The 23,234-nt window shown below is 39.6% G+C and overlaps 1 protein-coding gene across 4 annotated transcripts; it reads right to left on the bottom strand.

The window, feature by feature from the left end:
• Nucleotides 1–1,509: 1,509 nt before the first annotated feature.
• LOC137174425 (uncharacterized) lies at nt 1,510–22,310 on the bottom strand. 4 transcript variants are annotated; one of them, XM_067579684.1, is made up of 11 exons: nt 21,982–22,310; nt 9,747–11,161; nt 8,818–9,065; nt 7,251–7,456; nt 6,847–7,007; nt 6,530–6,633; nt 6,159–6,219; nt 5,144–5,232; nt 4,180–4,302; nt 3,669–3,769; nt 1,510–3,540 (listed from the first exon to the last, which is right to left on the bottom strand). In XM_067579684.1, the coding sequence occupies exons 2-11, from the start codon at nt 11,131–11,133 to the stop codon at nt 3,009–3,011; spliced, it is 3,012 nt and encodes a 1,003-aa protein (XP_067435785.1). In that variant the 5' UTR covers nt 11,134–11,161; nt 21,982–22,310; the 3' UTR covers nt 1,510–3,008. The 4 variants fall into 4 exon arrangements, with proteins under 4 accessions (XP_067435785.1, XP_067435784.1, XP_067435786.1 ...); XM_067579683.1 differs by lacking the exon at nt 21,982–22,310 and adding an exon at nt 12,492–13,615; XM_067579685.1 differs by lacking the exon at nt 21,982–22,310 and adding an exon at nt 12,252–12,445.
• Nucleotides 22,311–23,234: the final 924 nt, after the last annotated feature.

Raw genomic sequence — 23,234 nt, 5'->3', positions numbered from 1 at the left:
CACCTGTAACACTGATCAGTAGCGTGTTACTTTGGTTTTATTACCTGTTTCTGAATGAACAAGACTTTAAATGTTAGCTGAGATTAAAACAAGCCACTATCTGAAAGTAAGATACAATGATAAAATGTTTGACCCCAGTGCCTGACCTGGTATGTATAGAAGAACTTTGCTTTCAAGTAGTGCAGCTGCTAACATTATTAAGCTAATAAAGCTTGTGTGCACTGCAAGTGCCAACAGCAGAGGGACAGAGAATAAAACTTTTTTTCTATAGTAATGCCAAGCCTTTGCCAGCTATTACGTAACAGAGCCCAACCTCTAACTGTGTCAATGATAGCAGTCTGCCTCCATGTGCATTATCTTACAAGTGATAAAACCTTAAGATTTAAATCCTTGTTCTCATATAAACCTGTTTGTCCAAGAAGGGCAAAGCACATTCTTTCAACTTGAGATTTTCTTCTTCAGGGGATCAGAGGTATTTTTGGTTAAACAACTCTTATACTACAAATGTAGTTGTTCAAACTGCTCGTGAAAGTGAGAATTGAATTGCTTTCCTTTCTACGTTCATAAGTTCAGTAATTTTCTGTTACTGTCCCTAAATGACAGTTGGTTGCACTCAGAGCAGTCCTGTTATCTGTCTGTGAGATAAAAAGGTTGCTAGCCTCTTATGCATGCTTTACTGTGCCAAAGCAGAACATTCTTGCAACTGTACCTGCACTCTGGTATTACTTAAGCTGGGGTTTTCTGTAAATAAGGAGAGATAATGTATTGGATTGTAGAGATTCAAACACAGATTTAATCATAAGCTGACTTGCTTCAGTAATGTATTGATTTTATTATTTGATTTTACTCAATTTACTCTGGTAACTCTTTCAATATTTGAAACATGTCAGGGATTACATGGAAAATATATGAAGATAACTTCATAACTGTCATTAAATTCAACTGAAAAAGATATATCATGTCGTCCTTTGTTGCTATCCTTTATTTGTTTATAACTTCATCTTCAGGCGTTCATAGTTATTTCTGATTGACACACATTCCAGTGTATTATACCCTTGTCACACCAGTGAAATGACTGAAAAAAGCTGTTTTTGTTTACCAGTCCAACACTCACCCAGGAAAAAGTGGGAGTGGGTTGTGGTGGGTGCATGGGCTCAGTCAACTGGCAAAGAGCTGCTCGCCATGAATAGGTGAATGGCCACTGCTCAGTAACTTCTCTGTTTATTCTCTCCCCATTCCTCCCTTCTTTCTTCCCATTGATCTGGTGTCCCTCTCCCCCTTTATCTACATGCTTGTGCTCTCTCTCTCTCTCTCTGAAAGGGCCAACATTCAGGGCTGCTGCTGGTTTCTGCTGCCCCTCTCGCTCTCCTCCGCTTTCAAGTTAGAGAGTGAAAATGAAAACTTCAAACACATTCACATCCGCAGTAAAGTTTCAAATCACTACATTTAGTCCCAGTTAGCTGGTAGTGAGCATATGCGCACAGGAGCAAGAAAAGAGGACAAATCTGACACTGGTCAAGCACATTTATTAACTAGAAACAGCTCACGCTATGTTACAGAGGTGGGAGGTGCAGCGCTGGAAAGAATCAGTGGCAGAGAAAAGAGGGCAGACAAACTCTGCTGGACACACTGGACTTTTGCCACGGGGAGGGAGTGTTTCAGGGGGAGGAACCATTTAAAAGGCCATTGTAAATAGTTTCAGGGACACATAAACAGGGGTGCACACATGACGCTCACATACACATGTGTACACACAAACTCATATGATCACACAATAGAGCACATGCATGCACACATACGCTTGAGGAACTGCATACTCATACAGGACGTGGATAGTTCTTTAACAAGGATACCTAGAAGGGCACATTGCACATTATATATGCTTGTACATACCATATACACACACTGTTATCGCTAGCATAGTGCTAGTAACGCTCATGAAGATATGGGATAAAAGAACCGCCTTAAGAAATGCACTAGAGACAACAGATAAGATACTGACCCAATCAGTGCAGGTGAATTGAGTGTAAACATAAGGTCATAAGGACGTTGTCTTAACATTCAGTATTATAATAAAAATCAACATGCAGACACTAGGAAATAGATTGATATACAGTATATAATGCAAGGTGAAGAAAGTTTTTGGTTGATGTCATCACAAATTATCCTAAAATTATTTTTTTTTATGTTTATGTTTCATTTTTTATTATACCACTCACACACACAAATACATATAACTACTGCTTCTAGCCCTTTCCCAGTATTTTCCAGGATACAGTCACAAACACACACACACACACACACACACACACACACACACACACACAGAGACACACAAACACACATAAACACACACTCTGTAGTTAGTACTCAGACAGCTGTGAGAGAGGAGATGGTCTACCAAGGTCAATATTAGCCCATTATGGTGTTATATCAAGTCCTTTCAACAAGCTGTGTGTGTCTGTCTTTGTGGACATGTGTGTGTAGGCTCTTATATTTGGATCTTTGTGAGGACCTTGATCTTTATGCGTTTCAGACCTTGAGAGTGAGGACTTTTTTGAAAAGTGAGGATATTTTGGTGTTTTGTAAAGGGCCGTGTGAGGGTTAAGAGTTGGTCTTGGTTACAGTTAGAAAGGCAAGGATATGTGGTAAGATTAGGGGAAGAAGCCAAGGGCAATCACTTCCTCACAAGTATACTGTAGAAATAAAAATGTGTGCATATATGAGCTCCTGTACTGTAGGCCAAATTATTCTGAATACAGAAACACCAAAAGCGAGCGTAAGGTTACAAATTTAATTAAAATGTCAAATGTATAAGAAACATTTAAATATGTAACACACACAAGTGCTCAGTTTACAACAAAAATATGCATTAAAAAAAGAAAGTACCTGGAGGCTGTCCAGGACTGAAGTTTGAATCAAAAATGAGTTTGAATTGAAAATTCAATGCATATATGTTGATGAGTCTCAGACCTCAGTGGTAGTAATGCTTTTGGGAGAATTAAACACTACTGCCAATTGATTGGCTCTTTCACACCTCCTGTCTGGGCTCCTACAGTGTCCTTCCCTTCTTGGTTGCAGTAGAAGGCAGCAGGGTCGGGGCTGTGTCCAAATGAGCCCCATGACTGATGGAAAGGTAAGACAGTGTTGGACTCTCTTTGATTTGAGTCACTGACATCAATACTGGGGATTACATGAGAGTTTGGAACGCTGATATTGCTATATGTTACAGGCGTGCTGGGATCTAGGACACTGGAATTGCTGGGAGCGATGGCGTTGCTACTGGTTACAGAGTTGAGGACACTGTCTGTATTGCTGTTGTTGTTTGAAGTACCGGGGAGGCCAGAGGAGGGAAAGGTCAGTGCTGGAGTCTGAGATGGCAGCAAGTTACTTCCTGGGGTAGGCATAAGGTTGGCAGTATGACTGAGGGCCAGACGCTGAGTGAGGAGCTGGTGCTGCAGCCGCCTGTCGGTCCAATCCTCCTGAGGCTGGCGATGGATCTTCATGTGAGCATTGCGGGACTTGATTTTATAGAACATTCTGGAGCGAAGAGAAAGACAGAAATGAAAGGAAGGTCTGAGAATCGAAACCATCTGTTGGCTCGCCCTCAAGGCAAACACAGAAAAATTTGTGCTGAAGCTTTTTCTAGTATGACTTGTCCCACTCACTTGCCGCACAGCTTGCAGGGGAAGAAGCTGGCCAATGAGGGCACAGGAACCGCCTCCTCTCGTCCAAACTGCCTGTCCACTGGCTGACAGATGGGTGTTGTCTATAACAACAGGACCAATTGTAAGCCATCATGCTGTGATTGACTTATTGAGCTGCATTCCACAACGGATAAACATGTAATGCATTTAACTCGTTACACAAGACTACATAAATACTCCATTTGTGTTCCTACACCAACCACACCATTTGTTTTTGTTTGCCTCTCTTATTTTCCTTTCTGTAAGGCATATCTGTCAGATCAAAATACATGACATAGCCCAGAGAGTGACATAGAAATAGACAAAAAACAAAAACAACAACAGGAAGTGAGATAAAGATAGCAATTTAATTAGAACTGAGGAAACGGGCTGGTATAAAAACAGAAAATGACAGAAAAGGAAATGAAAAGCAAGGTCATTGAGAAAAAGTTACACACTTCATTCTCGCCCGCTCCTTTCAGGTGTTACTTACACTTTCCTGCTGCTCCGTCTCACCATCTCTGTTCTCTTCCTCCTTCTGTTTCGTCTGTTTGTCCAGGAGCTTCTTGCTTAGGTAGTAAAACTCAACACACTGGCACACGGTCTTAGTTTTCACCTGCAACATACAGACACATATGTGACTTGATTCATTTCAGCTTCCAATGATATGTTACACTGTTATTTATCTCTTACCGTAATATATAATCAGTGTACAGCTATGTGTGAATGTTGTGAATTATATTGGCCTCAGTGTCCTATTCATGTCTTACTGAGTTGCAAAAAATCAACCTTAAAATTGAACTTTGTGAGTTTTTGGGTGTGTATTTCATGAATCAGGATACAACTGACAATGATTTCCTCAGAGCACAGTGTGGGGTGGGGTGCACTTTTAGTATTCTATAATTGTGTAAGAAACCATGTGTGGATTTAGTGTGCTTAATTGCACTTTGACAATGAGGTCTCTTCAGTTACAGACTACAGGTGCATAACTGCCGCCTTCAGATGGCTGTACAGGGGGTGAATGAGCTGAAAGGGAAGATCTTGATAAGAATCAGATATCATAGCATACCATCAAAATTGAAATAAACTTTTTTTTTTCTCTGTGCAATTTAATATGTCTGCTGCACTCCTACTGCAGTGGACAATGAGTCACCAAACATCAAACAGATGCAGGCGGGGAAAAAACCCACTGCACTTTAGGAATACACTGCTTCACCTTTGCAGCATGAGTCTGCATCAAAATAGAGCCCTTTGACTCACACAGAATGAACTTATGATGAAATTCACCAAAATATGCAGCAGAAATAACTAGGTTTATTCATGTCAGTATTTATAGTAAATGTGCATATGTACTTTTAGTCCAAATAGGCCAAATAAAGATTAGAAAGTGAACACATACAAAAGGCAATTAACAGAAGAATGTAACATAAATAATAAACAATGAATTATAGCTGTACCATTTTTTGTATGAGTGAAAAGTCTTTTCCATAAGTCCCCAGAGCTGTACTGAAGAGATTTTTTTCACTTTCTGTCCAAAGATCACTACCTAAATAGAGAGACAGAGAGAGCGAAAAGGGGGAGAGGGGAAGACAGGCAGGGGGAAACAGGGCATGAGAAACAATGAAAACAAATACCAAAAGGCCATCCAAACGTGCTGCTCTGCAGCAACTGGACAATAGCTCATGAAAGGAAAGAGGAGAGGATGAGTCTGAGGTCTCTGTCACTATGGATTGTAGTGACTGCCTGCTTTCACAATGCAAGTTGCGTAAACCGTAAACATATGCATATATGTACAGCTGATAAAGTTTGCTTGAGGACACACACACAAATGCTCTATAGGAAGGGAGACTTTGTTGGAAATGGAGACTTTGATTGAACATTTCTAGCCGTACTCCTGTCTACAGGGATACACCCACCTGAGTACTAAATAGAACAATGTCTGCTCTGTACTTAACATAGTCCTTACTTGATTTTCATGCACCAAACAGACAAAGAAAAAGAGAGAGAGAGAGAGGATGGCATGTGAGAAAAGTGGCAGGAGGTTTGGGCCTATACAAAGGCTACTATTGTACATACAGTGGGAATGGGTTCTCTTTGCTGACTCACATTTCAACATGTAAAACATTGTTTTTGTTGTAGAAAAACACTGAATGTAATCTTTCATCACTGCAACACATTCTTCTTCATTTTACTAGTTTACTATTTCTGTCCTTCAATACCACATTTACTGAAAGTTCTCAAGGATTAGTGGACTTCAAGCTTGGTCTGTTCATTGCAAGCAAAACATAAAAAACATCAAATCATGAGTGAGTAAGTTTAGTAATCAGAACAGAACAGCCTGTCAGCATATTTTCAGCAGGGTAAGAGTGAAGAGTTTGTCTATAGTTCAATAGCAAAACTCACAGAAAGAGTTAATTGAAATTAATCAGGTTAATCCAAAGCGTTGGGGTGAAATGAAAGGTCAAAGGTTACCAGAGTAGTGGTAGTCTCCAGTTGGTGAAGGCTGTGAGAACAGCAGCATCTCCAGTGTGGCCTACACAAGAGAGAGGAATAGAAGAGGGAGAGAAACATATCGGGGAGGGGTGGGGGGGGGGGGATGACAGATGAGGCATGCAATGATTCTGAAGGGAAATAACTAAATATGAATGAGAAAAAAAGAAAGAGATGAATAAATGACAAAGAGAATTAGTGAGAGAGTAGGGGTGGATGCAGGCAAGTAATAATGGAGGGGTGCATGATGGAAATGATGGAATGAATGGAAAATAAAAGAATAAATGAAGAATATATAAAGAAATATAGACATACTGTATGTTAAAGTATTAATATTCTTCCTGGCTGCTTACCATTGTGTTTCCCTGACAGTAGTGCAGACAGTGCAGAGCCAGCTCCATGTTACTGCCCCCTCCTGGTAAGCAGCTAGAACTACACATCGACAACAGCTTCTCCACTGAGTGCAAGCACACACACACACACACACACACACACAAAACAGTCACAGTTTTAACATTGCAATCAATTAACGGAAAACTTTTAATTTATCCATGGCCTTTCTTCCATCGTAATCTTAAAGTAGTTTTTGGCTTTTCCGCTTGAAAAACATTCCCACGTTCACTCATCACCTCCTGTTTCTAACATTTCTTCATTTAGGCAGGCAATTTACCTTGATCTTGTAAGTTGGTACTCTCCTCCAGCTTGTCCAATGGTTTCCACAGCAACTGTTCCCTGGGCAATTCACCCTCTGGTGACCACACCTCTGACCGCTCACCTTCCGCACAGCACAGAGGAAGCTCAGCCTGGAAAGCAGGACCCACGTTGACCCACCTGGAGAGAGGAGGAAAAAGAGATAAAAGGGATAAAATAAAACACAAAGGATAGAAAACAGAACAAACAGAAAACACTGAGTGTGAATCCTGTAAAAGCGTTATTCTAATAATAGCAAATAGACTTTTTTCAGTCTATTTCTGTTCTAGGATTGTTATTTACACTTTGACCCACATTCATCGCTGGTGTTCAGTTGTTATTATCGTATTTCTTAAATCATCTCGAGTTCAGAACATTACTTACGACAACACACTACACTCCTCTTCCTCTTTTCCACATGCCGTCTCTTCCTCTCTGTGATGGAGAGATGACAGGGAGGAGTAGAGCCCTGCCCCCCTGCGGGCTGGATTGAGGAGGGGTCGAGGAGTGTAGTGACCCCTCCTGTGACCCCTGCTAGAGTGAAGGATACTGGGAAATGGAGTTCCAGTGTAGATTGGAGAAGATTGTTGCTGTAAGAACACAAGAAAAAAGTATTTTAAACTGTAAAGAAAAGCCAGACAGAAAAATACAGTGCTCGCACAATTAAAGTCTGTCTAAAAGCTGAGGTATTTAGACAGTCAGTTAATATCTGTGGTCTCATTTTTCATTCTAGTTAAACATAAAAACCAATAGAAGCCTGTAATAAAAAGCTGGCAGCCTTTCATCGGTACATACTGTATTGTTTAATTTATATTAGACTGCAGATGGGGCTCTGTCAGCTTCATGGATGAATCCGTATTTCTTCTGACAAGCCATAAGATTTTGAAGTTGGATTTACGAGAGCGCAAATATTGCTTTAAATACTGATGGATGGATTTATGTTCCTGTTCTAAGAATCTGAACAACTCCTCAAATATGTATTATGAGTCAAACTTGTTGCTTGCCACTTTCTCTTCAACATGCTTAAAAATAAAAACCCAGTCTAACACTGTGGTTTTAGAAGCAGTAATGCAGTTGGCGCCAACGTAATTTCTTGACAAACAACCATTTATACATCCGCCCACTACCTCTGCATAGCTTCTCCAGCTGTGACATGTCAGCCGGTAAGCTCTTTAGTCACCTGGGTTTTGTTGATGGAAGAGTGAAGACAATGTGCAAACCTGATCACCTCACAGAGAAAATGTGACTTTTGAAACACAGTGGTTGTTCATGATGAAGAATCCAAAAGCACATCTAAATTTTTTATTTATTTTTTTAACTCTACGATAACTCATAAAATCTGTACTTAGACTTTTCGGTAAGTAATTAATAGATGGTTTTGGTCTGGAATATAGTTCAAACAGTAAAGGTTAACCATCTACAGAATAGTCCTTCCTGACTAATAAAGACAAAGCTAACAAGACAAAGAGTAGCCATACTAGCAGCTCTGTGAGGCACGAGTGCTTTGAGCTTAATGCTAACATTCTCCCACTGTGCTAATACGCTGATGTTTAGTGGGCATAATGTTTACTATGTTCACACTCCTATTTTAGTGTTTTAGCATGCTAACATGTTCTAATTAGCACTAAACACAAAAAGGCTGATGGGAATGTCATTAGTTTTTCAGGTATTTGGTCATAAACCAAAGTATTGATATGCTAAAATATATTAAGCCAACTAGGCCTACATAAGTGGAGGATATCTATCTATTGAATGGTCTTTTCTTAAATATGGGCTTACAACCTGGCAACCCAATGAACACAATTTTTTAACAATGCTGGACCGCACACTCAAGAACGCACAAAGATGCACAAGATTGCTTTTCTTGTCTCACTCAGACAAATTTAAATTCGTTACATTTCTTCAAATGCTTCCTGTTGTTAAGAGGTAGAAGTTCCACACTGTAGGCTACCTGTAGCTGTGGCTGGCTGACGCTGATTGGTCCATTCTTTACTTTCTGGGTCACCATGTAAGGAGCGTTCTTTTCTGCCGCCTCATTATGTTGGCCTGAAAGGTGACATGGGCGAGAGGGAAGAGGGAAGGAGGGATGGAGGAATGGAGTGTTGGTGGGACAGAGAGCTCTGGATGGTTGGAGGGACGGCCGGTGGGATGAAGAAGTGAGGAACGCTGATTCGGCAGACTGAACAACGTCATGTGAGGCTGGAAAAATAAAAACAGAGATGGAATGGGAAAAAAGGGGGACGGGGACGACAGGAACAGTAGAGGACAGAGGAAAGTCATGGCATTGTCATGATATTGTCAGTGCTCCATAATGTAATGTAAAACTGCTTGATCATCTTGTGTGTGACTGTGAGAAAACTAAAACTAGACAGAAAAAAAAAAAATCAAAGACGTCACTGTTATCTTTACAGACAGGAAAGCGTTACACCAGACACTGACAGAATCTGTTATTTGGAAACACTACTCAATTCTTGTGAAGTCCCACTGGTGAATTTAAAGCAAACATACCGTAATTGCGGTTATATGTCGGTCATCACAGGTGAACATTTCATTTTTCACATGTGATTGTTTTGACATGGTTTTGTCACAAATGTGTAAAATCTTACAAAAAATAACTGTTACAAATTGTATGACTATATGTGAAAAGTGAAATATCATTTGCATGTAGGAAACGGGAAATTTCACAAGTTCACCTATGAAAACCCACATGTCCCGTAAATTTACATGTGGGTTTTAACGTGTGGTTTTTTTTTGTAAGGGGGGAAATAAAGTTCATTTAAGTGACTTTACGCTCTTTTCTTTCTATGTTACGACAGATAAACATTTATCGATAGATATTTTATATTCTTCATTCACAAAAATGCACATACAACGTCTTACCTGTGATGTTGCCATAGTCACCACCATGGGAAGATCTTAGGTTGTCCTCGTTGTTGCTGGGGTCTTCTGACGACTGTGAAAAGCAATGTGACAGCAGGGGAAACTTCCATATCATCCCAGGGGAGTGGACAGATGGCTGAAGGCGGGAAGCAAAAAACTGGAGCCCACCAAGTGTGTCTCCCCCCTGTGAAACCGGATGTACGGTTCCCCCGAACGCACCGGGAGAGTCCATTTTGGATGGGGAGTGAGAGGGAGGAGGTAAAGGTGTGGGAGGAGGACTAAGAACTGACGGCATGAGATGAGATGATGTGGGAGGAGAGGGGAAAGACGGGAGAGACGGGTGAATAGGTGAGGAGGAAGAGGGTGGCAAGTAGGGGTCTGAATCAAAAGCGCAGCTGTGCCTTGACTTGATCAGTCCGGGGCTTTCTCCTTTCCCAACTCCAAATTCCCAGATGTGTCCAGAAGAATCACCGCTGGGAATCATAGGGAATCTTCCCTTCCGCTGGGAGAGAAAAGCTTCAGAGAAAGAGTCCAGTTTTTGAGTGTATGTCCCACTGTTGATGCCTATAGGCGATCTCTGTGGAAGACACCCGGGGGCCAAAGTGCGGGTGTTTGATCCTCCTCTCCACCTACCGTCTCCAGTTTGATTCAAAGAGGAATAATTGAGCCAGGGTCCCTGCTCCAACTCTGCTGGTTGAAGCTGATCCTCACCTGAGCCACTGCTGGACCCATAATCTTCCTCCCTTCCTAAATAATTATCACTCACTCTTGAATCTGTTCTGCAATAATCTACACTGCCATCACTTCTGTAACTAGTTTGTTTAGTAAAGTGGCTAACGTTAGCATCCCTAACGTAAACTGTGTCAGTTTTAGATTCACAGCTAACATGGGAATAACTATTGTAGTTTGCTCTGACTCTACGAGTGACTCCGTCCTCACTGCCACAATCCTTGGTGTAAAAAACATCATTTACGTTACTGTAGCAACCACCTTTACCATAAAAATCGTCTGCAGTGCTTTCACAACTCTCCCCGTCATCCCAAACATCCTCTTTTTTGCTACTGCCATACCAAGCGTCAGCAAAATGGCCGCCTGAACTGCTTTCTCTGTCAAGATGGCCTCCTAGACTACCATCTCCATCCAAACCACCTCCACTCGTGCTTAGGAAGCCTCTGTCACCCCCGCTACTCCCTCTCCTTCCCCCAGAAGAAGTGCTCGAAGTCGAGAAGGATGTTATGGATTCTTCCCCTCTACTTCCATACTGCTTCAGGGAATCCAGGGCATGCTGGGTGGATGGATATCCAACTTCAGAGCTCTGAAGGTGAAAGGGTGGACGGAGGCAATGATGGTGATTGGCAAAGGTGTGGGTGGATGAACGGTCCTCCATGATGGCTCACTGGGTTTAGCTAGAGTGCCTACAGTAGAGAGAGATAGAAACAGTGTAAGTAGACTGTAAGTATGAATGACCTGAATAAAATCCCAAAACTACAGAGTCCTGGAACTATTTTAACTAATCATGTCATGTTTCATGACATTATGAGCAACTGAGTCAGAAAAAACAGCCTGTTGTTATTCCAAGTCAGAGATATTGTGAATTTTCTGACATAAGTTTTACCTCCCACTTGTTCAAAAGTACTACAGAAGTGTCAATATATATCGGTGCAAACATGACCGCAAAACCATATCAGGCAATTACATCTAAATAAGGTCGTATACAGTTAATTTAAATGCAGCTGTACATAGCTTGATCTGGTTTCACTTGTTAATGAACCTTTTCAAATACGCAGCATAGCAAAAGCAGTAACTTAGGCTAGCAGGGGGATAACCATCTTGGAATAAGGTGTGAACAAGTGTTTTCCCGTTCCTCCCATTCTGCCAACATGGAGTAAAACCAGCATAGTTGCTCAGTGCCATCACTTTCTAATGAATGTAAGTAAGTTACACACAATGTAGTTATTGCAAGCGTCAGACCAAATAGGCCTGTTTCAAGACGAGAGTAGTCATAAATGTAGCTTTGGCACATTTTGTGTGAATAGCTGCAACATAATAGATTACACTTCTGCCAGCACCTCCAAATCCTCGTCCATTAATGGTCTGTGCAGAGCCTGACAGATGTCGAAGGTAATTCTTTTGATAATTGCTAGTTATAAACTAGTTACTATGAAGTATATTACAAAATAGTAAATCATACTAAAATGCTACATGAGCATGCTATAGGCCACTGGAGTACCGGCACGATTAGCAGTTTTTAGCATGCATAATCTTGTTGAACATTAATGCTCACCGTCTACCTCAAATGATAGTGAGAAATTATTGTGATTGAAAATGTCTGGAACCTAGTCTGAAGAAAATTTGAGAAAAATGCAAGAACCCTTGTGCTGAACTGATGCTGCAGGAGAAGCTAATAAGCTAAAGAGAAAAAAATTTTGCTAGCTTGCGGCGTTAAATAAAACCACTGCAACTGAATAAGTGTTCAATAAAAAACATTTTCTTTTCAGTTTTTACCCTGACTGATAATATAATCTTCTCAAAAGCACTGACTTCAGAGCAAGCACGTAGCCTATACGTTTAGGTTTACAGTGTGTTGCATTAAATTTCAAGTTCTACGCAGGTTTTTTCTTTCTTGAAACCACATTCTGTTCTAAATAGGACAATGAGTGAGTCAGAGAGAGAGACAACAAAGGAAGATGAGCTGAAGAGACAAATACACTGTATACGTTTTGAGGTTGTTGTTTTTTTTTTTACCAGTCTTTGGCGCTTAATTTCCTTTTCACATATGTTCGTCCTCTGCTGTTCATGTTTTCGGGTTCTGGTTGCTCTTCTGATTATCCACATAGTTGTCTCTGACTTTTTTTTACTTTATCGCTCTCCACTGTCTCGTGCGTTTCTCTAATTATTTCCCCTTCTGATTTTCAACCTGTCACATAGTTCTTCCTATCTGACTCTCTCTCTTCGCTGTTCTATCATTTGACAGCGCGCGCGCGCACACACACACACACACACACACACACACACACACACACACTGTCTGTCACACATACATTAAGCAAAATGGACACACACACAACCACCGCATACTCAGACCACACATACACTGTCTTTTTCATGCACGCACACACTCAGCTACTCACTCAGTTACTCATCGAAACACACGTACACACACACACACACACACACACACACACACACACACACTTACTTTCACACTCACACACACACATTTGCAGGTGTCAGAAGGGACCAGCGGGTAGTGATGTTGCCTCTCTGCCTTTTCGTCGTCGTGGTAACCACATCCTGAGGAAACAAACGCTGACGGATCTCCCTCCTTTCAGCTATCTTTATCTCTCTGCCCCCCTCCTCCATCTATCTCTCTCTCTTTCCGTCTCTTTGCCCGTCCTTATCTCTCTTTCTGTCTCTTTTTCTCTTTCGTTCTCACCAAGCGCCCAACTTTGTTTTCTCTTGTCCTGTCTTTCTTCTTTTCTCTTTTGCTGGCTTTTTAAAAAAAAAATCTCTCTGCTGTCCATTTCTCTTATTATCTGCTCTCTGCTGTATATTTCTGTTATTTTCTCTTGTCATGCCTTTATTTTTTGTTCTTTTTTTCTGTAGCTCCTTTCTTTTTTAAGATATACATGCTGAGTTTTTGTGACTGAACACTTGATGTAACATACATTGAATCTTAGCTGCTTTCTAATTTGCTGAGTTGAAATAAACTTATTTCCTCACTTTTTTTAATTAAATATGCATAAATTTATGATATAAGCTGTATTTAAGTACTATTTTTGCTTGAAACTAGCAAGGTTATCTAACTGTCTAAGGTGCGAAAAAGGTGTGTGTATGTGTGAAAAGTGTCTTTCAGTACCCAACTGTGCATGTGCCCATACACGAGTGCTTCTATATGTGTGTATGTGCCTGCACACATCTTTGTGTTTGTGTGTGGCTTCATACAGTACACGCGCGCGCGCGTGTGTATGTGTGTGAGAGTGCATGTGCAGGGGCGGCAGTGTAGATGTTTACCAGATCAAGATTCTCCGGCTGAGTCAGCTGACAGGAAGTGAGAGAGAATGAAACAGGAAGGAAGACGGCGACAAACGATGAGGTTCAGGGAACCCTCTACACCCTGCAGTCCCACCCACTCACCCACCCACTCACCCGCCCACTCACCCACCACACAAACGTACGGTATGCACCTTTTATATGCTATCTTGCTGTTAATACCTTTGTTATGTCATTTAACCTTAAAACACCAGATCACACATACACACATAACCTCAAACACGGCCACTGTGTAAGAGCCACTCCAGTAACCTCGGCCACTAACATATGTGCACACACACACACACACACACACACACACACACACACACACACACACACACACACACACTCTCTCACACACACACACACACACTTACACACACACACACACACACACACACACTGACTTTCACACTCACACACAGACACTTGCAGGTGTCAGAAGACACACACAGGAAGAACACACACAGGTATGTTAATATAGACAAAAATTTCAAGCAGTTTAAATAACAGTAATTAGTCTGAACACTAATAAATCTGGTTAAAAACCAGCATCATAATATAGTGACTGGCTCACTATCCATGGTGCAAAAAGTATTGAAATACGGTTCTGCAATGTAAAAAAATCCAAATACTCAACCTGAAGAGTGGTAAATCAGTGATTAGTGAAAATATTGGCAGTATTTTCAGGATATATGTGCTCAGGGTCATGCTATATCTAACTGCATCACACACTTTTGTTATTTGGGTAGTCAAAAAAACTAAAAACAAAATAATTAATCATATCTTATGGACATCTTATGTAACGTATTTATCTGCAAGGTTACTTAGACAGTCATAAGACTATATTTGTGGGGTAAAAACAAATTTTCCCTTTAAAATGTAGTGGAGTAAATGTATAAAATGGAATTGAGGTATATAAAGTATCTTTATTTTATGTGTCATATATATACTTGTATATATACTATATTGAGTTTTAAGTTATATTAAATATGTTATGGTATAATGTATAAGGTTCACTATAAAATGTACAAAGTAAATCTGACAAAATAAAAAAACTCAAGGGTAGTGTCAGGGCCTCTGAATCGCACTTACACTCCTTGAGTTAAAATACTTAATTACTTTCTACATCTGGAAAACTGCGTAAATATTGCATCAAAAGTGACAGCATCTATTGCACATAGTGTGAAGTGGATATATCAGTCTGACAAAGCTGCTGTTTAACATAACTTTTCTGTTATGAGAGTTATGATCATCTATTCTGACAATGTTGTGTCTGGTTGAGTTGACGCTAAACTTGCCTGGGGTCTGTTTCACAAAATTTGCAACATGCATGCTGCGACTTGCAACATAAAATCATTTTCTTGTTAGTCAAAATGACTACGACCTCAACTCACCAAGACAAACACCATACTTGCGACACGAGCATGCGAGACCCTGTAGAACTCACAAATATATCTATGATTTGTGCGTGACAAACATTTGTGAAATGTGACACTGCAACCATCTGTGATCTGTGCTCACAAATCATTTTTGTGGTCTCTGTTTGGATAAAAATGTCTTTCAACCCTACATGAGAAAAAGGCCTAAGTATGGTTGTGTGTGTGTGCGTTTGTGTGTGTGTGTGTGTAAGAGAGAGAGAGAGGAGAGAGAGAGAGCGAGAGAGAGAAACCCCTACACAGGACCTGTATTATGCATTATGGAAAAGTGTGTGTGTGGGCGTGTGTGTGTGTGTGTGTTTAAGGAAGAGAATGTCTGTGTGCGTTGGTGATCATGTTAATGCTGAGGTCACTTGTACAGTGTGACTACATCTCATTGCTGTAAACCTCAGCATTAACATGCATAATAGATAATAATGTGGTAACTCAACCTGTCTCTGACACAATAACCTCAATATTAGCATACCTGAGAACATTCTTGTTAATATATCAAATCATATTATTTGAGGCTCAGGCTTGTAGAGATAAACTGCCGATATAACATTATATTTAATGCAACTATTTTAAATCTGAAGGCTCCTCGGTCGGTGCAAAGAGTTTCAGCTGCAATAAAACATTTGCAGACATCTATATAAAACATATTATCAATGTCAATATCTGACTCATCCTTACATCACTGTGGGGAGGAATCGAGAAACAGGGGGACGATTTATTCTGTATTTTCTATCTTGATACCTGCAAATAAACATCATGCAGTTGTCTGACAGCTGACATAACTGAAAAATGTAAGGGAATAAGCAGAGAGCTGCCGATATTACAGGGACTCTTTAATATTTCTTATTTTGTTCATATGTGCACAACATGTGGATTAGTTTGTGTAAATTAAAACAATGCAACTAGGAGGGCTTTATTTTTTCAGTATAGTCATGTATTTTAAGATTAAACAATGCCCTTGGCTGTTAATATTTATTATAATTCATATAATGTGATTAAATTAATGAGATAGAATATATTGTTTTTTTTGTAATAAAAACCTTCAAATGTAAGTTTGGAAGCTTATTTCCGTACTTCATTAGAGTGCTGAAGGCTAAACTCAAGGCACCTTGACTTGAAGTGGATTTTTACGCAGTTTTTGAACATTTAAGGTCTCCGTATATCTGAAAAAAGCGCATCATACCTTCTTTATACCTGTGGTTCTGTATGGAAAGCCTAACAGTTCAAAAATGTGTCTGGGTCTCCTGCATGTACACATTTGCATGTACTTGTACTTGTGTGCACACGAAACCTCGAGAAAACAACCGAACGAGAAATGTGTGAATGAAAGGATGTGAGAGGATGGAAGGGGAGTGCGGAGGAGTGAATACGGGGGAGACGGTTCTCTAGTTTTCTCTCAAATTCACCATAAAAACATTCGGGAGCAGAGGAGGGGGAACGAGAGAAGCACTTCTGGACTTTTTCTTCTCCGAACCCTCTCCGTCTGACCTCTGTCACTGAAAAAATAAGCGATGACTGGCGGGAACAGAGGAACTGAATGGAAGAGACAGAAATTAAACCATCATATAATGTGAAACACATCGCATCACAAAACGCACAACAGGCCATTTTGCGGCTGTTAAGCTTGTCAACAACCACTAGTAAAATGAAAATGCCGCTGTATTTGTCGAATAGAATCTTGCCCTTCGATCACATTGGAACTAATGACGTTCTATGCTGATGATGAAGGTGTATGCATGATGGACGGTACAAGGTTAACATCATCGAGAAGGCATGACGAAGTATTAAATACCGCACACGCAAAAGTGAAACTGTTACCAAGCTGCTCATTGCAAAAGAGGCTGGTGCAAAAGATTATATTTATAAAAAATACGCTTTTCCTTTATTAAATAAATAACTTTATACAAACATTTGAAGCTAAAACACAATCGTGATTCAATCAATTAAAGAGATTTACCAATAGACAGTGTATCCCTGTCTCAAAAACATTCCGATTTGTTCACAATTTAGGAAAAACAGTCATGAAAGTGTCTTAAAGATGTTATGTCTAAACCACTGTCAGACAGTATAGTAATAACTGCACATACACATATAAGAAATAAGATTCATGCAAAGCTTCAGTGCAGTGAAATTCTAATTTTTGTGTCTGATGTTACAGCTTTGGTGTCGGGACCCCACACAGTGAAGTCCTAAAACTGCCATATTGATATTTGATCTATTTTAAATAAACAGATAGGAGCTCCTGTTTTGTTTTACAAAAGAATCAAGGCAGGCCTGAAAATCACAGAACAGCTCAACGACTCTTTAATATCCAGAGTCACAAAAGAGGTTTTGCACCTAAGAAGATCACAGGGTTCAGAGACCCTGCTGTACGTACGCATGCCTGCAGTACAGACTTCTAGAGGCTTCTTTCATTTAAAATGAGTGACACCAGTCTGCACCACACGAGGACATTTTATCATTCATCACCAAAAAGCATTTATAAATGGTGGAGTTACACAATAGAGCACACTGTGTCATGTGGTCCAACCTACAGGGTTCTACAATGGATGTTAAAGGACATTTTGACTCACTTTGGGTAAATATGTGAATTTCATATACCCGCATTGCTCGTAAACAGAATTCCTGTACACGCTGGTGCTGATTTCATGGCGAGCGCTGACCGTCTAAAACCGTCTAAAACCATCTAAAACTGTCTAAAACCGTCTAAAACCGTTCTCTCCAGCCCCACATGATCCATACATCAACTTTTCAAGAGCTAAGAAATTTATCGAGCTTGGTTCAAGAGTGACAAAACATTTTAAACGCAATGTAATTTGTAAGCGGCAAATAAGTCCAATTTAACATTTTCTGTACTATATTACAGATTAATGACAATTTTACCATCACGGTCATCTATTTGTTTAAAGTCGCCATTTGTATGCAATTATGTGCGATCACACAATATAATGTCTTTATTGCCATCCATTCAACTCAAGGTCAGAAGGGTTACAGTGAACTGAGAAAAGTAATTAGCGTATTGTCATTTGGAGAACATTTTATAAATATAAACTCACACTATAAATTAGTGTGAGTTCACCGTTTTTCTTTAACTTATGACAGGATTCAAGCTAATAATGGATTCAGACTTGCAGTAGTACTTACTGATATATTTTTGCGCCTGCACTTTTTGAAAAGTGTATTTGGACTGTATATTATATTGCTAGAAACGTTGAATTGATCACTGATACACTGGTGAACATAGTGTAACTGTGGTGAATGTAGTGAATCTACAGAGTAAATTAGTAAGAGCGTTAAAGATTGCATTTATACATTCTTTGGTATAAGATTAATCAAAGCTGCATTATTCACAAAACACAAATGTCAGGACAGAAAGTCATTTGGTGTGTAAATATAATGCATCAACTGAATGAAAACTGCAACTTTATTCAAGTATATTCAAATGTTACATACAAGCATAAATGTCATGTTTCTGTAAACATTGAATGGAGTCGCACAGGTCTTCGCCTACGCTATTATTACCAAAGAATCCAACAATTTCTCTATTTCGATCGAGTCTTATTTTATTGCCTGTTAATTAAAAACAAAAGCTGCAGTTAATCTGAACACTTAACATTTCTGCCATTGCTTCATGTTTAAGTGAATAAATAAATTAATTCTTTCCAAGGCGATTGACCGACAACTTATCAAACTATTCTGTGCTTAATATGAAAGAGTTCATCCTTCCAGCTGCACTGCAGCAAACTCAACTCAGATTGATTTCTTAATTAATTGAAGGATTTGTTTAGATGGTAAACATAAGATTATTGGCCCGCACACTTCTGAAATCTGGTGAGGAGTAGTGACAGTAGTTGATTCCTCAGCGTTGAGGAGGCGAAGCGCATCGTCTTCATATCGGCCTTCATACTTTATGCCTGCAGCTGGATGAACACATGTCATTTCCTTTTGATGGATGATTTTTTTGGATGCCTTTTCTCTCTGTCCTCCCTATCTGTGTACTGTGTCGCTCTAAATCACATTTTCCTGCTGTTGTAGTTTTAAACTCAACATTTGTATATCTACAACAGCAAATACCACAATGCAACAATACAGTGAAGATGACAAAGTCATATAGAGGAAAAAAGCAAATATATGCACATCGCCTGGACTTTTGTACAACTTTAAATCACTAATTAGTATTTATTTTACATTTACACTTTAATGCCGAAGTGAAAACAAACAAATCTTTACGAAACGATCTACATAAAGTGCAAATATGAAACATTAAATTAAAGACTGCACAAGTAATCGCTCCCTGTATGACACATATAAATCATCAATGGTGCTCCTAATAGATTTCAGAAGTTTCATCACAGGTTAAATGAAGGTCATTTGTGTGTATTTAAGGTGTGAAAAGTGATAAATGGTTACGCACACACACTCATTTCTTTGCAACAACAATAGCGTAAAGATAAAGGAGTATTTCAAGCTTATCTGCAGTGAGGTTACTGAAAAGCGCCAATCACGGAGAGGATACATTTTCAAGATGCTGAGTATCCCTCAGACTAGTGATATCAATTATAGTCACAGCGGTAAATCTACGCAGAGCAGGCCGTGCTCCAACACTGTATGTGTGTGCAAGAAGGGGAGTAGTGAGGGAGGCTGCAAAAAAGCCTACAATAACACTGAAGGAGCTACAGGGCTCCATGGTTAAGAAGGGAGACACCATGCATACAACAACTGTTTTCCGGATGCTTTATGGCAAAGTGAAAACCACTGTTGAAAAAATGTCACCTGACATCTGAGGTGTGTTTCTCAGAAAGCAAGGGAAACCAAGTGAAGACGGTTCTTTGGTCTGATGGGACCAAAACTGAACCTTTCGGTGTTGGACACAGCATTTAGTAAGATCTGAATGCAAAATTCAAAGAAATCCTGGCGGAAAACCCGATAAACATAATGTTTTGCCAGCCAGACAACGATCTCAAACACAAAGCCAAAAGGAACAGAAATTGAGAGAAACAACAAAGTTAATGTCATGCACTGGCCAAGTCAGAGTTCAAACTTAGAATTACTGTTCCCCAACAGTTCCCATGTGACTCAACAGAACTTGAGCGATTTTGCAAAAAAGAACAAGGAAAGACTTCAGCATCCAGATGTGTAAAGCTAGTATAGACCTATCCACAAACACAGAGGTGCCTCTACTGCACCTAAAGTTAAGATGGTGAATACTTATGTGATAATTTAGTTTGTATTTTAGTATGTTGGGTCTCATATCGAAGGCCCAATAACTTAATATACATATGATTAATGATGAATATACAATTGAATAAATCTTGAATCCCTTGTTTGTTATATGTCTCTGGAAAACACTGAAATGCATTGCAACCCATTGCAACCTTCTTCCTTTTCCTCATGTCAGTCGTTCTTCCTCATAGAGAAGAAGATGAATACTGTTCAACAGGAAGCAACTTGACTTATATACGGTTTCTCAAGCTGGGATTTTCATCTTGAGTTGTGACGATTGTGTTCTGTTCAACGAGACGTATTGCATTGCGGCCCTCGCTGGCACAGACGCTTCGTCGTTTTGCTTCGTAGTACAAAACACAAAAGCGGTTGTTGCCCCCGTTTTGTCTGCAGATGTCAAAGGAGGTCACAAAATCGGAGGACAAAAATAGCAACAACAACAAAAACTCTTCTTCTCCTGTTTTGTCCACCCTATTTAAATCAATGAGGGTAGACTAGAAACAGTAAAACCCTTAGATGGTGCATTTCAATGGGCTCATCCTCACATTTAAAATTTAGAAATAAATTAAAGACAGTCGAGCCGCGCCACCAACTACAGCCTCCAAAATAACCATGAAGTTGAATTAACACCTCCGTAAAAGAGTTTCAACAAAAACCTAATAAGTGTATATTCACAATAGTATCAAATATTAAAGCTTAGCAAATGAATGGCTTCTACAGTTGCATCCAAGACTTCAAATAACATGTGGGCCTTTTGCTGGTGGATCAGTACAGGACATGTTTTAGCTGAGTCTCGGTGATGGGTATCATATTCATGATATCGCTCACAAATTGTTTATTAGTCAAGCGTGTCGTTTGAGGCCTCTGAAAGGCCTATGTAAGAGGCTGTTTGGTGTAAACACCAACATGCTGCTGGTAACAAGAGTGAAATGAATAAAACAGGTAATGTCAAGGTTCAACCCTAAGAGAGAAATCATACTATCATTTATCATTTTGCATCTACGCATGCAAATAGACATCTTTCCAAGACATTTTCTGTACATGGACGTATCAATGAGCACATTTTCAGATCATTTTCATAGTCATTTGACAGATTTTGGTCGCAGTAATGAAAAAAAGAAGAAGAGGAACTGTACTAAAGTTCATTTCTCATCCACACTTAATCTCAGAGCACTGAATGCATACATTCTTACGGATATTTTCCTGACGTTAACCGGCAGCGGCGTTTTTTGTCTTTCATTTTTTGGCACAATGAACGTCTTGCCTGCATCATTGCAAACCCTTAACTTTGAACAAGATTTATCTCATTGATCTCACGAAATCCCTGAAAATGTGTACCTTCAAAGTGAATTTTACTAGCAAAGTTAGTAAAAAAAAAAGTGCCTCCTTGGATAAAAGTGTCAAATGATGCCAATAGCAGGACTCATAGGGGACATGTGTGATTTAGTAGTGTGTGCTAATATTGCTAATGTAGGGTCCCTGGATTGTTAAACAAACTGCTTTTATTGATTAAAATAAAAAAATGCAACAAAATATATTCTTACCTGTCAAGTTGTCATTACGAAGAGAGATGTGTCAGTGTCAAACGCATGTGTGTATGGTTTGCTGGTAGGTCGACATGTGTGTTAGAAAAGGGGGAGGAGAGAGAGAGACAGAGCGAGAAAGAGAGGGAGAAAGAGATGTAGTTTCACCAAAGATGATCGGCCCGCTGACGCTCTTTCAGTCGATCTTTCAGCCTTTCATCCACCTTGTCATAACGCCACTCTGTTACAAGCTGTGTCATAGTGATGCTGGAAACAAAAGAAAAAACACCTAATGTGTGGCTTCATCGTCACAGACACAGACACACACACACACACACACACACACACACACACACACACACACAGACAGACACACACACACACACACACACACATCGTACTTTCAGTTTGAGTGGGTGTTTTTCTCCCCTCTCATCCCTCATTTTCTCTTATGATTTCTTTTGGTTTTAAAGGGCCATACACACATCCTAATGTACTACACACACACACACACACACACACACACACACACAAACAATAAGAAAACCACATACACACAGTACATGTTCATAACCAGCAAGTCACGTTAAAAATCTGAAAAGTGCTTCGTGAAAGGAGGCATTTGAGGTCAAATGTCAGAATGGTCAAATTATATTAATTTATATTAAGTTTTCTTTTCTTATCGCTTTATTAAAACAGAAAATCCAGATAAATAAATCAAATGGTGCAGTTCTGTTCTAGTTTTGGGTGAAAGCTTATGTTTTGTGCTTACAGCCCTTTTGTAGACCAGTAGCACAGAAAACAGATACAAAACCAAAACCTAAATGTAAATAATTGCATGCTAATGAGACAATAAGTCGATTTTACATTTTTTAATATACAAGGTTGGTATATAAAAGGAGAGGGCATTTTAAAGTAACAGCACTGACTTTGCCAATTTAACTTAAAATTTGTTTGAGAATATACAACTCTAAAGCACAAAATCAACTAACATGATAAGGGCCTTGAAGAAATAGTTTGACACTTTGGGAAATTTTTGCTTTCTTCTTGAGAATTAGATGAGAAGATCGATACCACTTTCATGCTTGCATGGTAAATATGAAGCTACAGCCAGCAGTTGGTTATCTTAGCTTATGCATAAAGGCTGGAAAAAGGAGAAACAGCTAGTCTGACTCTGTCCATCGATAACAAAATCCACCTCTAAAGCTCACTAATTATCAAGTTACGTCTTGTTTGCTAATTCTGTACAAAAACTGAAGCTTAAAAACAACAAT

The sequence above is a fragment of the Thunnus thynnus genome, chromosome 22 (assembly GCF_963924715.1).
Source record: "Thunnus thynnus chromosome 22, fThuThy2.1, whole genome shotgun sequence".
Taxonomy (NCBI): Eukaryota; Metazoa; Chordata; class Actinopteri; order Scombriformes; family Scombridae; genus Thunnus; species Thunnus thynnus.
This window is presented reverse-complemented; position numbering and strand designations above follow the sequence as displayed.